The 16,168-nt window shown below is 45.4% G+C and overlaps 1 protein-coding gene across 1 annotated transcript in view; it reads right to left on the bottom strand.

Annotated features, from left to right (window-relative positions):
• capn5b (calpain 5b) overlaps positions 1-15,553 on the bottom strand; it is a gene marked incomplete at both ends in the record, with an annotated part of 45,900 nt that extends 30,347 nt beyond the window's left edge. Inside the window, 2 exons of the mRNA XM_079507392.1 lie at positions 25-156; positions 15,389-15,553. Coding sequence (XP_079363518.1) covers positions 25-156; positions 15,389-15,553 — 297 coding nt within the window. The remainder of the gene's footprint in view (positions 1-24; positions 157-15,388) is intronic.
• Positions 15,554-16,168: the final 615 nt, after the last annotated feature.

The raw sequence follows: 16,168 nt of genomic DNA, 5'->3' as shown, positions 1-16,168 counted from the left end.
TTCCACACACACACACACACTTACTTTCTGCCACAGAGCCTCTCTGGAGGCCAGACTGGAGCACGCTGCCACAAACCAGCAGTTCCCCAGCTGTCCCTGATGCAGATCGTGTGCACTGATGCCATCCACAAACAGATGAGGGTCCTCACAGAGCTCCTGGGGACACAGAGTAAGACCAGAGAGAGAGAGAGAGGGGGCAGAGAAAGGGACAAAGGGTGAGAGGGAGATATGGAGACAGAGAGATAAAGGAGTGAGTGAGCTGCTAGCTAGCTGATAAGTGGTGTCTCGGAGGTGCTGAGAAGATTAATGTGGCACCGCAGAGTCTCGACTTCACCACAAGTGCAGAGTCTCCAGTTCACCATACAGCGGCTGTCACGACCACGACATTTTAGGAGGTGACCATTAGTTCTCATACAAAAGATTTCGATTAACAATTTATTTTATGTATTACTTTTTTCAACTTAACGTTGGGACATTTTATCAAAATGTAATTTCTGTTGTAAACAATAATTGCGCACCGTGCAGATATGACAAAATAACTTCAGAGAGTTCAGAGTTGACTTTGGACACTATTTTGGGGCGTACACTACACTGTATGGGTATATTTCATCATAGCGCAACATATGGTGAAGTATTGTAGTGCAGGTAATTGCAACAACCACCGATCTTGTGAAAAATGAAAATGGGACCACTTTTTCAAGATTTGTTTTGGGGGCTTTTTATGCCTTTATTGATAGCGAAGTATAAGTTAGACAGGAAACGGAAAGAGAGAGATGGGGAGTCACTGACATGCAGCAAAGGTTTCCGGGATCGGGACTCGAACCCATGATGGAGCTATAGGTGCCCGCTAGGCCAGCGGTTCATTATGGCGATACATTACGATTCAATTATTAAAATCGATACAGTAACTATTTAGCAAAGAAATGTAATCTGTGTGAAACATGTGGATAGTGCAGTTTTTTAAGGGATGCAGTTACTACAATTTCACCCCTACTACTAACCCATCTAACCCATCCCTACTACTAACCCATCTAACCCATCCCTACTACTAACCCATCTAACCCATCCCTACTACTAACCCATCTAACCCATCCCTACTACTAACCCATCTAACCCATCCCTACTACTAACCCATCTAACCCATCCCTACTACTAACCCATCTAACCCATCCCTACTACTAACCCATCTTAGATTGTTTATTATGCGGATTGATATACTGTACATACACATCATCCATCCCCTCCCTGTAAAACCAAAGGGAGCAAAACAATAAAATTGTAATAAAAAACAGGCCCATGTGTGTTGCTAAGCTCACTGTAATATAGACCAATAAACATTTCCCTTGGGTTGAGAGACTAAAATGTGCTTTTAGATTTCTGAACCCCAGTGAATGTGTTGCCCGGGTACTTTAGTGCACTGTTTCTCATTTGTGGGTCATGGACCAATTTTTATGGGTCACGACTCGAGTAAAAATCCCATTTTATTTCCCTACATTTAGAAAAATATCAAATACAGAATATCATAGAATTTCATTTTTTTGTATTACATTTGAATTAAAAACAAACAAATTCTAGAAATATTAAGAAATAGTTAAAATATAGCTGATCTACAAGTTCGCAACGCGGCACAAAGTGGTGCAACCATAGGGTGCATCACTCCAATGCCCAGCAATGTGTGTCCCTTATGAGACGTGTGTCCCTTATGAGACGTGTGTCCCTTATGAGACGTGTGTCCCTTATGAGACGTGTGTCCCTTATGAGACGTGTGTCCCTTATGAGACGTGTGGGGACAAGATTTAGTGGACATCTAACTATAAATACACACGCATTCCACACAACGCAGGGGGTGCAGTGCCCGGCCTCAAGTCGGTGGCATACACTGTTGTCCAGAAACACCACAAAAGGCTCTGGTCAGGCTCTGCCAGTGCATGGGCCTGATGAGGCCAACTCCTCTCACCTGTGCAATTTCCAGCCTCTGCCTCAGCCAATTGATTTTCCAGCCTCTGCCTCAGCCAATTGATTGCCATGGTAACCCCACACCTGCCAATTGATTACTTAACCAGTCCACTTTTCACAGTCAGTTTGCACGCTTCAGACACAGGCAGACAGACAGATACAGAGATCTCCATGTGGGACACAGACAGACAGTAAAAATGGGTGCTATGACAATGGGTATTGCATACTACAGAGATCTCCATATACAGTATTGGCACAACAAGGACACAGACAGATAGTTAAAACGGGTGCTATCACAATGGGTATTATTAGGTTCCCAAGTTGCATCGTCTACCGAGCAATCTTCATTCCTACTCTCACCTATGGTCATGAAGTGTGGGTCATGACCAAAAGAATAAGGTTGCGAATACAAGCGACCAAAATGAGTTTTCTTCGACAGGTGGCTGGCATCTCCCTTAGAGATAGGGTGAGAAGTTCAGTCACACGAGAGAGACTCGGTGTAGAACCGCTGCTCCTTCACCTGGAAAGGAGCCAGCTTAGGTGGTTCGGGCATCTGGTTACGATGCCTCTCGGGCGTTTCCCTAGGGAGGTCCTCGACGCACGTCCCACTGGGAGGAGACCAGCAGACCAAGGCGCAGTTGGAGGAAACACATCGACTCACTGGCCTTGGAACGTCTCGGAATCCCCCAGGAGGAAGTCACTAATGTTGCTCTGGAGAGGGAAGTCTGGTGGAGCTGTTGCCCCCGCGACCTGACTACGGATAAGCGGTTGAAGATGGATGGATGGACGAAGTTGCATCGTTCCCAAGTACTGTAGGCAATGGCAAATATTATTGCCATATAATGACAAAATCGTGTTCAACGACAACAAAGACATCTTCTTTAGTCTTGGGTCTGAGAGGAGAAATCTCATCAAATGGTGGTCCGTGGCTCAAATGCAGAATAAATAATGGTCCTCCATATGAAAAGGGTTGAAAAGCACTGATCTAGGCGATGAGGCTGGTGTGTGAACGGTGCTATACATCTGGCTGGTGTGTGAACAGTGCTGTGTGGATAATACATCTCTAGGCGATGAGGCTGGTGTGTGAACGGTGCTATACATCTGGCTGGTGTGTGAACAGTGCTGTGTGGATAATACATCTCTAGGCGATGAGGCTGGTGTGTGAACGGTGCTGTGTGGATAATACATCTCTAGGTGATGAGGCTGGCTGGGAGCTAGACAGACCAGGATGGGTCGATGGGCACCGCCGCTATTACTCACCACACAGCGGAAAGAAAGCTCACAATCATTTAACTGCTCTTTACCTAAACACACTTGCATGGCTCAATCAAAATAAAGGTATAGATAACAGACACGGATGAGACAGAGTGCTTGCGTGTGTGTGTGTGTGTGTGTGTGTGTGTGTGTGTGTGTGTGTGTGTGTGTGTGTGTGTGTGTGTGTGTGTGTGTGTGTGTGTGTGTGTCTAAAACCATCTTGGTAGCAGAACTAACAGTGCCCTGGAAGGACAGACTAGGCATCTCTCAACATTGAAGAAAGCCAAGTACCAGGATTTGATTGATGAGGCTCTTATCAAAGGATGGCACGCATCCATATTCCCCATCAAAGTTGGCTGCCGTGGTTTCCCAGCAACATCAGTGCGCTACTTCTTGCAGAAGATCGGGTTGGATCCCAAGCAACTGAAGAAAGCCACTGGGGAGATAGCCGATACCACATCAAGATGGATATGGCTGAAGAGAGCCCACAGTTGGAACCCTGCAGGATCCTAGCCTCACTGACAACCAGTCAAGAAGCAGAAGGTATGCGGCCAGGTTCAGACCTGGCTCAGGGAGTAGGACGCCCCTGCCATGCATAGTCCCGAGTCCAGCTGCAGGGAGTGGCAGGGAGACGTCCCTGACCGCGGGCCCCACCATCCGGAGATGTTCTGGGATGAAAGGGGCGAAACATCAAGGAAGGATGGCTCCCCTGCAGCTGATGACCCTGACAGCTGGTACTCGTAACGCTCAGACCATCCATCCACCGAGGATTACCAAAGAGGAGGATCTTGCAACACCTGTAAGTAGCTCTAGCAGATTCTGCTTGTAGCAAAGCATCTTCAATGTTTACTTCACCTGTGCGTGCGTGCGTGCGTGCGTGCGTGCGTGCGTGTGTGTGTGTGTGTGTTTGTTCGTTCTGCACACCTTGTGTGTTGTGCTCTTTGTGTGTGTGTATATAAAGACACAGGTTAAGGAAACTGCATGCTAAGATATGATGTGCATTCTCTCACTCACAATCACACGCAAGCACGTGGCAGACACACACACACACACACACACACACACACACACACACACACACACACACACACACACACACACACACACACACACACACACACACACACACACACACACACACACACACACACACACACACACACACACACACACACACACACACACACACACACACACACAGTTCACAACGCCAAGGTCAGGAATAAGGCTGACTCTGCAAAAGGCTGTTTGCTGCAAAAGACTTAGCATGAGAGGTCAAAGCTATGCAGCCACTGCAGAGCTCCCTGGGGACCGTGTATGGTCCCTCTAACCCCGCCCACCCCGGCATGCACACGTGTGAGTCACATTAACAACATGCGTGCACATGTGCATGTGCGCACGCGTGTGTGTGTGTGTGTGTATGATTTCCGAGGCTAGGCAATCCCCGACACAAACAATAAAAGTGGTCAAATTGGACCCGTAAGGCTGTCTGCATGTGTGTATACAGGTGTCCGTGCCTTGATAAAATGTTTGAGAACTGGTTTAAATAACATTTAGGAAGCTGGAAGCCCAAAATATACCAAAAACAAGCCCAAATATGCTTAGAATAAGCAGAGTGCAGACATGGCAACACTGACAAAGGGTGCAAGCCAAGGCCCCAGTAAGGCTCTCCAACGTTGAGGCGCTCAGCCCTAGTGGTAAGAGGAGGGACTGCAGGCGGACCCGTGGATTCATGACAGCTGGGCTTTAACATTGAGCGCTCGGTTGCACTTCCGCATTTTGCCAACCAAAATTTGGTTGGCAAATAATTGGTTCTTATAATGGTGCAAACTCCCCAGGCCAAACCAATAAGGGTTTTTGTTTGTTAACGTTTCATTATTATGTTTTTCCAACGCTGATGTACCGAGCAAAGAAAACACAATACTATCATCAATACTATAAAACATGGCAAAATGGATATATAATTTGATTTCTTTATAACCTGACATCGATCTGAGCTTGTGTTGCTTATTTTATCAAGTCATACACAGCTGTGTATCATTTAATATTGCAGACTGCCGTATACTATGTATTTAATATTGCAGACCGCCATATACTATGTATTTTATTGTGTGGCATTTTTATGCTTTTCCCCCCCAGATAGTTACAGTGAGAGCGAGACAGGAACAGAGGGACAGAGGGACAGGAACAGAGGGACAGAAGATGATAGGAACAGAGGGACAGAAGAGGACAGGAACAGAGGGACAGAAGAGGGGAGACAGGAACAGAGGGACAGAAGAGGACAGGAACAGAGGGACAGAAGAGGGGAGACAGGAACAGAGGGACAGAAGAGGGGAGACAGGAACAGAGGGACAGAAGAGGGGAGACAGGAACAGAGGGACAGAAGAGGGGACAGAAGTGGGGACAGAAGAGGGACAGAAGAGGGACAGAAGAGGGACAGAAGCGGGACAGAAGAGGGGATGACCTGCAGTAATGTGCCTCGGATAGGATTCTAATCTCACACCGAGGACAGCTGCAAGAAGGACTTGAGCCTTATTTTTATATTGTATGTATGCTTACTCAGTGATCCACTGGGGAGCCCCTCTGCTTTGTCTTTTGGGCTGCTGGGTCACTAGTGCATGGCCTGTCCCTGTCCATCGACGAGCATGCTGGATCATTCCTTCAATCGATGCATGCGACATGTACTGTCTTTGGTTTGTCCATTGTATCATGATGGGTAACCGTTTTCTTTCTTGTGTTCTTCAGCACGATCTTTCGGCTCAATAAGTGACAATAGGTTTATGAGAGGATATCGGCTGTTTTACAGTTAAAGCGATTTCATCAGAAGGACCCCTCGGGAGTTCTCTCTCTGCCCCCTTTGCAGTGGTGTAAAGTAACACATTTACTTAAGTACTGTATTTAAGTACAGTTTTGAAGGATTTGTACTTTACTTAATATCCAAAAAAATTACATTTACTCCACTATACATCTCAGATCCAAATATTGTACTTTTAGTACTGTACATTTGACAGCTTTAGTTATAGTTACTTTGTGGATTTGGATTCTTATTACAAAACATACATTACCCACGACAAGTCTGCCCTATATAAAGTTTGGCCATTTGAAAATGGCGATGCATTGTGAGCTTGTAGATCGGCTATTTTCAAATGATTCTTATTTAAAAACTTGAAATGATACATTCTGCTTTCTACTTATGGTACTTTAAGTACATTTTGATGCCAATACTTTTGTACTTTTACTCAAATACATTTAGAATTCCGGACTTTTACTTGTAACAGAGTACTCTTATATTGCAGTATTGGTACTTTTACTTAAGTAAAAATTGAGTTATTTTTGCACCACTGTCCCTTTGTGCTGAGAGTCTAGCTCCACATGGCTCATGCATCAGTGTGAGCTCATTCGCAGTCTCCGCGTACCTGTCGGAGAGAGAACGGCTGCATGCGTGTCTCAGGAAGTACGCTAGATTACATTACGTGGGCAGAGTTAAGATCTCTACTCACAGTTTTTTTCTTTTTCTCCCCCTCAGCATTATCATTGATTTCTGGGCTCTGAATACAACTTCAGGCTCCTTCCCCCTAGCCCAGGGCTGGGGATCGACTCAGGTGGAAGTGTAATAGAGTATTGATCCATGCCCTGCAGGCCTATACGGACACTGAGGTAATGTGAATATCGCGGCTGTTGCCGACGGAACCTAATAATTTAGGCCATGCTGAGAGCCTAACCGCCGGCCCCCAACATACATCCCTAGGCAAGTACAGCTACATCAAACAACTTATGAGTACAGCCTTCAACTAGAAATGTCGAGGTGCCAACTTGCGCCTTGCACACAAGTAGGCCATACATGGCCTACTTGTGCGCAAGCAGAGCGCGCAAGTACTGATACTAACTAATGTCTATTACAACTGCTGTTCTAAATCCTTTAGACCCGTTATTGACCGTATACCAACCTTGAAACGTACCTTAGTTACGTCACCATCAACAGCCAATATGGGACCACCATTCTTACCCCAGACATACATACAGTACATACCCACATACTGTACATACATACCCAGCCGATCACCAAACGTACCTTTGTTATGTCATCAAGAATTGTGGTCCCTTATTGGCCGGTGGACAACACCGACATACATACATACCCAACCAATCCCTTATTGGCCGGTGGACAACACCAACATACATACCCAGCCGATCGCAGTACTTGTGCGCTCTGCTTGCGCAAGTAATAATGGCATGTCAACATGCATCGCATGAAGCGCACTCGCACACGCACGCACGCGCGCGCGCGCGCGCACGCACGCACGCACGCACGCACGCACGCACGCACGCACGCACACACGCACGCACACACACACACACACACACACACACACACACAAATTGTTACACAGTCTCTCTATGACCATTAATCGAAACAGGTCTTCCAGAAATGTCATACTCCATCCTCATTGGCTAACATTGGCTTCCAAAGTTCGCAGGAGTGCTCCGTTTTGAACAAAATGCCGCAAATCTAGAAAATATTGTGTGATTTCCGTGAATATTTGCACGCAAATTCCCACTAGGCCAAGGACGAAATGCCACTTGAACATTTTCAAATCAGCATCATGGTGGCGCTATAACTGGCCTATTTGTGTTTTACCTATAACTCCACCGATCTGTGTAAACCTTGCACACTGTATGCACACTCCCTATAGATGGCAAGGAAAAACCTTTGCCCATCTGCCCTTTATAGCGATAACTTGTCCAAATGTCACGCAAATCAGAACACATGATCTCTATAGTCACGTCAACAAGACCGGTCTGTTTGATTTCTCATATTCCATCGTGATTGGCTAAGATTGACTTCCACATTTCCACATTTCCACAAAATGACGCAAATAAACTGTGAAACTGTGCATATTCCAACTAGGCTGAGGAAGAAATGCCACTTGACATTTTTCTAAAAACGCTCCTATCCTGGTGGAGAGTTTGTTATGCGTTCTGTGCGCCCTTGCTTGTTCTGTGCGCCTTTCGTATCGTTTCAGTCAAACTGGGGTGTGCGTGAGTGGTGGTCGGGATGGCGGTGCGTCGGAACGCCACTATGTCGTCGCCCAGCAGCAAAGCAAAGCCGATGAACAGATGAATGGACCCCGCACATGTTAGAACTTCACAACTAACAACTAACGTCAAAGCAGGATATAAATAAACCCCAACTAATCAGAAGAGGAGATGGATGTGAGAGAGAGAGAGAGAGAGAGAGAGAGAGAGAAGAGAGAGAGAGAGAGAGAGAGAGAGAGAGAGAGAGAGAGAGAGAGATTTGAGCTACTTGCTATTCATGGCCCATGCTCTGTCATTACATTTACAATACACATGTCAGGCATTTACTAGCTGAGTGACAGTATGTGAGAGGGTAAAGATTCAAGGACATGTTGCACAAATGGGCTGTTAAAGGGATCAGACCTGCATGTGACCTGGTGTGGTTAAGAGATGGGCTATCTACAGTAGTATAAGTATAACCACTCGGTCAGCCTGCCACAGAAAGCCTTGAGACGGTAAAATGTTAAATGGGGCATTTATGTACCATAGCACTTTTATCCAAAGCGTTTTACATAGATTGTGCATTACATTAAGCACACCGATGGAGGGGGAAACCATGCAAGGCACCAACCTGCACATCGGGAGCAATTAGGCAATAGGGGTTCAGCGTCTTGCTCAAGGACACTTGGGGATCGAACTTGGAACCTTGTGGTTCCCATCCGGCCTCTCTACCTGTATCTTCATGTCGCTCGCTTCTATAGTTCCATTGAAAATCAATGGCAGCCTGAAGCTTAGTATCTGCCAGTCAGTGAACACAGCACGAACAACGTACCACAGAATCACACTGCATATTAAAACCAGAGGCCGTCCGTCATTGAGTGATGCCAGGCCTGTCTATGTTTGATGAAAGAAGGCTGTCACCTCACAACATGTTCTGTCAAAGTCTTTCCATGACTCGTGATTCACTTTGATATTTATGGCAAACTGCATTAATGTACAGAAACAGCATCAAAGCCAAGTACTGTACAGCTGCAAACTTTAAAAGTACAATACAATACAGGTACATTTTCCAACAAACTATTCATTGTCTCCACTAGGCCGAAGGCAAGGGGAGAGAGTATGTTTTTCACTCCGTCCGTCCGTGTGTGTGTCCGTTTGTCCGTCCGTCCGTCTGTGGACAGCTAATCTCCGGCACCGTTGATCGCAGCCATACTCTGCACACACACTCCCTGAATGCCACAGCCGAACCTCTGCCCCAAGGTTTTCACATTGGCCTCTTATAGCGCTACCAGCAGGCCGCTTTGTGAAAAGAATTAATTGGACAGTACACCTACAGATTTTGTCCAAACATCACGCAAATTGGTCTCTCTAGAGCCATTCAACGAAACAGGTCTTTCAGATTTTTCAGACTCCATCCCTAAGATTGGCTTCCAAAGTTTGCAGGAGTGCTCAGTTTCAAACAAAATGCTGCAAATCATGAACACATCGTGTGATTTCCGTGAAATTGTGCACGCACATTCCCACTAGGCAGAGCAAGAAATGCCACTTGAACATTTTCAACTCAGCCTCATGGTGGCGCTATAACTGGTGTTTTTACCTCTAACTGCACGGATCTGTGTATAACTTTGTATGCCAACTCCATAGAGGCCAAGGAAAAACTTTGCCTCAAATTTTTCACATATACTCTTTATAGCGCCACCAGGATGCCGACATTATGTAAAACACATTTTCTAATATTACTCCTTCAGATTTTAACCAAATTTCATGCAAATTGGTACACATGCTCTCCATAGTCATGTGATCAAGACGGGTTTGTTTGATTTCTCATAATCCACCCTGATTGGCTACAATTGGCTTATAAACTTTTCAGGAGTAGCCCGCTTTGTACAAGTTGCCACAACTTCTCAACGCAGCGTCCGATTGCGGTGAAACTGCGCATGCATATTCCCACTAGGCTGAGGAAGAAATGCCACTTGACAGTTTTCAAATCATCCTCATGGTGGCGCTACAACAGGCCAAGCCGCATCACACACACACACACACACACACACACACACACACACACACACACACACACACACACACACACACACACACACACACACACACACACACACACACACACACACACACACACACACAAAAACATGCTTATATTACTCCTAAACATTTTTCCAAACATCACACATACACTCCTATCCTCCTGGTGGAGACCTGTGCCCATGTGTTGTTGACATTCCTACCTACCTACCTACCTACCTACCTACCTACCTACCTACCTACCTACCTACCTACCTACCTACCTACCTACCTACCTACCTACCTACCTACCTGTATCCTTAGCATAGTTCCTATATTGTTTCTCTGGTTTGAACGTGGGTTCATGTGAATACATGCAGGCCTAATTGTATTCCTTGCATGTTGGAGGCGGGTGCGCAGTCCAGGTGGGTGAAGATGTGAAGTGAAATCATAGCCGACCTATACACGCCACCATATCGAGGCATTTTCACCCATACAAGAGCTTTGCACCTGTGCTGTCTGAAAGCGAGTAGGGGTTCAAAATATTTAATCAATATGTGCTTTCAAACTAACCAGTAAGACGCCTGAGGGCGAGAAGCGATTTCATGTGATGTCACGATGACCTGGGCACCATATAGGCCTATGGGGGCTTGCCTGGGGTGACCGACCGGCGACCAACCAACCAACCAACAAACACACACACAAACTGACGGGAAATGCTAGATTCCATAGTTAACTGCGAGCTGTGGTCGCAATGAATGTGTTATCAGACTGTCCAGTAGTAGACAGCCACATCAGTGGCAATTTAGGCAAGCAGAAAGCATCGTTTTGTAATGTACACATACAGCGTTTAATACCCAGAGAGACTGCATGTCTTGGCTTTTCAAAGTGGATCAAAATAGCCTAATTAGTGTTGTCGTGCTGCAGATACTGGTGGTGAGAGGATGGTGAGGTCTCTCTCCGTGTGGGCGGAAGGATTCACATTTTTATAAGAACAAGAGATGAGAACGTAGAGATGAAAAAGTTAAGAAAAGATAAGATCGCCGAGTGTACCTCTGAAAATGCCAGAGTTACATGAACACTGAGGACTTTACTTTGAACACTTGTTGACAATAACCTATAATGTTAAAATAAAATAAAGAATTTAAACAAAGCTGACCTAGTCCTGTCATACTGTAGATTCAGATGTAAATACATGATAAAACATGGTGGATATTTATAGTATATATATTCAAAATGCACATGCATTTGGGGTCCCCAGCAAAAGTAGTTAATATACCATCTCACAATCGTTCTTAACCACTTATTTATCCATTTATACGTTGGCCACTGCGAGTTTGTACATCTGCTATTTTTTTTTAACCCATTTTGGGTGGGAACCCCTTTTGGTGTTTTAAACATTATGTTATAATTTAGCTATTGAAAAATAGCAGATCTACAAGCTCATAGCGCGCCACCGAGTGGCGCGCTACGAGCTTGTAGGTCTGCTATTTTTGAAAAATCGTGAAAAAAGATTTTTTTTTAATTTCGAGGTCAGGCCTAAATGGGTTAAATGTATGTTTGTTTTATTTTTTAATTTTTACATAGCCTAAATCTTCTCAATTTGGGGGTCCGTGGCACGAAAACGTTCTAGAACCTAGCCGTAGTAGTAGCAGAATAGAACTGCACTGTGATGACATGACGAGCGGAGGAAGCTGCAGCTGTGCTGTACACTGTATAGAGCAGGGGTGGGCAACTGGCGGCCCGGTGGCCACATGCGGCCCCCACCTTCACTTAATGCGGCCCTCAGGTTAATGTCAGAATACTGATATAATATTGGTTTCAGCTGTTTACAATTCCACAACATGCAAACATGACCCGCTTGAATTACTTCAGTCTAAATTAGTAGCTCATTGCTTCAACACACATATAATTAAAGGCATTTGAAATTACATACAAATGTTAATTTTCAGGATTCAAATTAAAAAATTGCAAAAAATAATGCAAGATTTCAATTAGAATATAATGCTACGACAGTACAATATGGCCCTAGGGAGTGAGTGTGGACATATAGTGGCCCTCTCCATGATCAAAGTTGTCCACCCCTGGTATAGAGCGTTGCAGTCCCGCCCCCTACCAGGGCCCAGGAAATGATTCCCCGTTCATTTTCCTCATAGACTTTTCAGAAAGTATTTATTTAAAGACGTTTACGCCACGGACAAAGCCAACTCTTGTCGTGACAAATCATGACAATAAGAATAAACACAATGTTTTGGGCCAAACAAAGAATTAGAAAGTAGAAAAAAAAGGCAGGTTACAACACTTTTTTTGTTGTTTTTCTTCTTTGTAATTATTTGTTTGGTCCAAAATATTGTGTTTGTTGTCATGATTTGTCACGACTCGAGTTGGCTTTGTACGACGCTTATAAGGTATTTATATAAATACGTTTTGAAATGTCTATGGGAAAAATGCATTGGGAATTATTTCCTGGGCCTGGCGTCGTCATGAAAGGGGGTGGGACTGCGACGCTCTATTGCCAGTACTTTGAGTACGATAGTGGCCCATAAATGAACATTGTAAATGTCCAACATTTAAAATAGAACAGATATATGTGCAATGCTCTGGAAGCCCCTCTACTGTAAAGACGTTCAATTAAATGTATATTGATGATATAAAACTCCTTGTATATGTTGAGGGATGAGGTGAGCTTTACCAAGGTGGACTGCTATGAACACAAACTGAATGTTGGAGGTGTGGAAGCTTTAGTTCCTCAAACCATTTCCCCCCCCAATGTGTTTAAAACATATTGTTTTATGTGAATGCCAAATTATAACATAATAATAATTCATATTATTCTCATATGAATTTAACCCCTTGAACCCCATAGCATCCATATTTGAGGGTGGGGAAATGTTAGCCAAAAATAGCTGTTCTACAAGCCCACAACGCATGTGAGCGCTGTGAGCTTGTAGATCGGCTATTTTTAGCAGAAATTTGGTGTAGAGAAAAAGAGCGGTCCCAGACTCCCAGTACAGTTGCAACTCAGGTCCGTTTTACTAAGAATAGAGGGTTTAGGTGAACTGTATTTAACCTAATCAGACTCCCACTGCCTCCCAATTCTTTATGCCAGTGGTTCTCAGACGTTGTCATGTCAAGCACCCCCAAACTAATATGTGCCATCTAAAAAGACAAGTGGTTAAACAGTTTTTTGGCTCAAATCTTTGCTTCTGGGGGGTCCCTGGAACTACAAACTTTCAGATGGGGGCCAAATACAGATAATCCTGGGGGTCCTTGACATGAAGATGGTTGAGCACCACTGTCATAGAAACATAGGTGTTTCTAAAAACTGTTAAGATTTAGAAGCCTTTTTTTTTAGAATCGCCCTCAGGTCTAAATGAGTAATTTTTCTGGGGGGACCCCCTGGAAGCACCTCAAGGAACCACTGTGGTGGGTCCACGGACCCCACATTGAGAACGAGCACTTTAAGCCTCTCTCTCTCTCTCTCTGCTGAGCGATCCCACGCTTCGCTTAACGGACGGCTGCCTGACGACATTGCCATGGAGACGGAAACATACAATCTGCGTGACCCAGTTTCCATGACGATTAAACGCTCGCCGTCTGTCTGTCTGTGCATGCGGCATCATGCCATCCGGAAGGAGGAGAATAGTTGGATGGACCACTGGCGTCTGCTGAGTGGAAGGATGCTGCTGGTGATGTTGCGTGGATATGTGCATGGGTGCATGAGTGCATGAGTGCATGGGTGCGTGGGTGCGTGGGTGCGTGGGTGCGTGGGTGCGTGGGTGCGTGGGTGCGTGCGTGCGTGCGTGCGTGCGTGCGTGCGTGCGTGCGTGCGTGCGTGCGTGCGTGCGTGCGTGCACAAGGACAGATTCGCAATTGGGCCAGTGGGGGTCGGCGTCCAGGAGGGGCCCTCAACTCTCAGGGGAGCTAAAAGACGATCGGGGGTTAATCCGGACCTGTGTGTGCGTGCATAATATGTGCAGCATTGTGAGCAGTGGTGTAATAGTGATTTTGTACCACAGCATTTTAATGACGTCATGTGCACGCACGCGCAAACACGCGTGTGCCTACATGTGCACAGCACAGCTATAGTGTAAGAGAGTCAACTCGTGACAAATGTATACATTCAAACGACCATAAAACAACAGTAACAACACACTCTACCAGAAAGGCTGGTATAAAGTGTTAAAGCACCATAATACTGTGTTGATAACCTACTGGTTCCGACATGTCAACACACAGTAGCCTATAGCTATGTGCCTACAGACTAGCCTACAGTAGGCTACTTAACAGGTCACACATGGACCATTGATATGCACAAGTTGCGTCGGCAGCTTTTGCAGCTTGGTAAAAGGTGTGCATCTATCTAACTCGGGGGTATTCAACAGGGGGGTCCGTGACTACTGACTCCTAGGGTGGTCGGAGTCCTCACAGTAACTACAGGGGGTCCAAATCTTTGTGTGATGGGGAACAATAGCCAAAAATAGCAGATCTACAAGTTGTAGATCAGGTCTACATATCTATGAAGTCTATGTAAAAGTTGAATCTGCAATACACGAACAGTGGTTTTCAACCGGTGGTCCATGGACCACCAGTGGTCCTTGAGGGGGTTCCAGGTGGTCCCCAGCTAAATGATGGAGAGTTGGTAAACAAATGGACCCTCGTAGATCTTTAACTCTTGAGAGCGTAAATAGACCAAATAGACCCTCACGGAGTCACGGGTCCATTTGGTTTCATTTTACGCTCTCAAGAGTTAGAAGAATTGTTATTTTGATGGCTTTTGTTATCCATTTGCCTGTTATCCCTCATATGGTACCACGTCAATACAGCATGGAATTGTGGACAAACACTAACAAGTAACAACATATTCTAAGTGTTGGGTCTGAGAGGCTAGATCTCATCAAATGGTGGTCCGTGGCTCAAATGCCGAATAAATAATGGGCCTTGTCGCCTTGATATGAAAAGGGTTGAAAACCACTGGTATACACAACATGTAGTTGGCTGGGGGGGTCCCTGCTACATCTCTGTCTCTCAGCTAAGGGGTCCTTGGCCTGAAAAACGTTGAAGACCCCTGATCCAACTAAATTATTTTGCGGGGTGGTTTGGCATGCAGGGTCGCCGGAGGCTATTCCACTCACTCACTCACCCGCGGTCTCTTCCACACCACACGTCCGATCCTGTTGCCATGGATGAAGAGGGAGTCGTCCTGTGCGGGGAAGCGGGGGTCCTCGAACAGCAGGCCACTCTGTAAGCACTGCCTCTTCAGGGTGGAGTACTGCTGCCCCTCGAACGTCTTGATTGAAGTAAACATGCTGCAGCCCTGGAGGTAGTATACCGACAACGACAATCAGCAAAATACGTACTACGTACGGTCAAAATAATACGGGTGGAAAGTATACAAACAAAAAATCAGGAGTACATTTTTATGAATGTTTATGAAACTTTACAGTATGGTAGAGGGTCATGCTGAAACCAGTCTTACTCCAATCAATTGGCCAAAGGGGGGCCCTATAGCAATCGTTACTTTGAACAGGCATAACTCATGCCTCGTTTGGCCAAAAGCCATGCCACTTGTTAGTACATTGGCATGTGGGACTATTGGGGTGCCAGACTATTGGTTGTCGGACTATTGGCTGTCGGACTCTTAGTACACATGTCGGACTATTGGGCTGTCGGACTATGTACTGTACTGTACTGTACTGTACTGTACTGTACTGTACTGTACTGTACTGTACTGTACTGTACTGTACTGTACTGTACTGTTCTGTACTGTACTGTACTGTACTGTACTGTACTGTACTGTACTGTACTGTACTGAAGCCCCCAGACGTTCAGTGATGTCATGTGCGTAACGTGCGTCAACCCTGACCTCAAATTTGAGACCGTTCTCAACCTTATAACCTTATAATGGTACTTCCGGCAGTCT

Source organism: Electrona antarctica, assembly GCF_951216825.1.
Source record: "Electrona antarctica genome assembly, chromosome: 8".
Taxonomy (NCBI): domain Eukaryota; kingdom Metazoa; phylum Chordata; class Actinopteri; order Myctophiformes; family Myctophidae; genus Electrona; species Electrona antarctica.
This window is presented reverse-complemented; position numbering and strand designations above follow the sequence as displayed.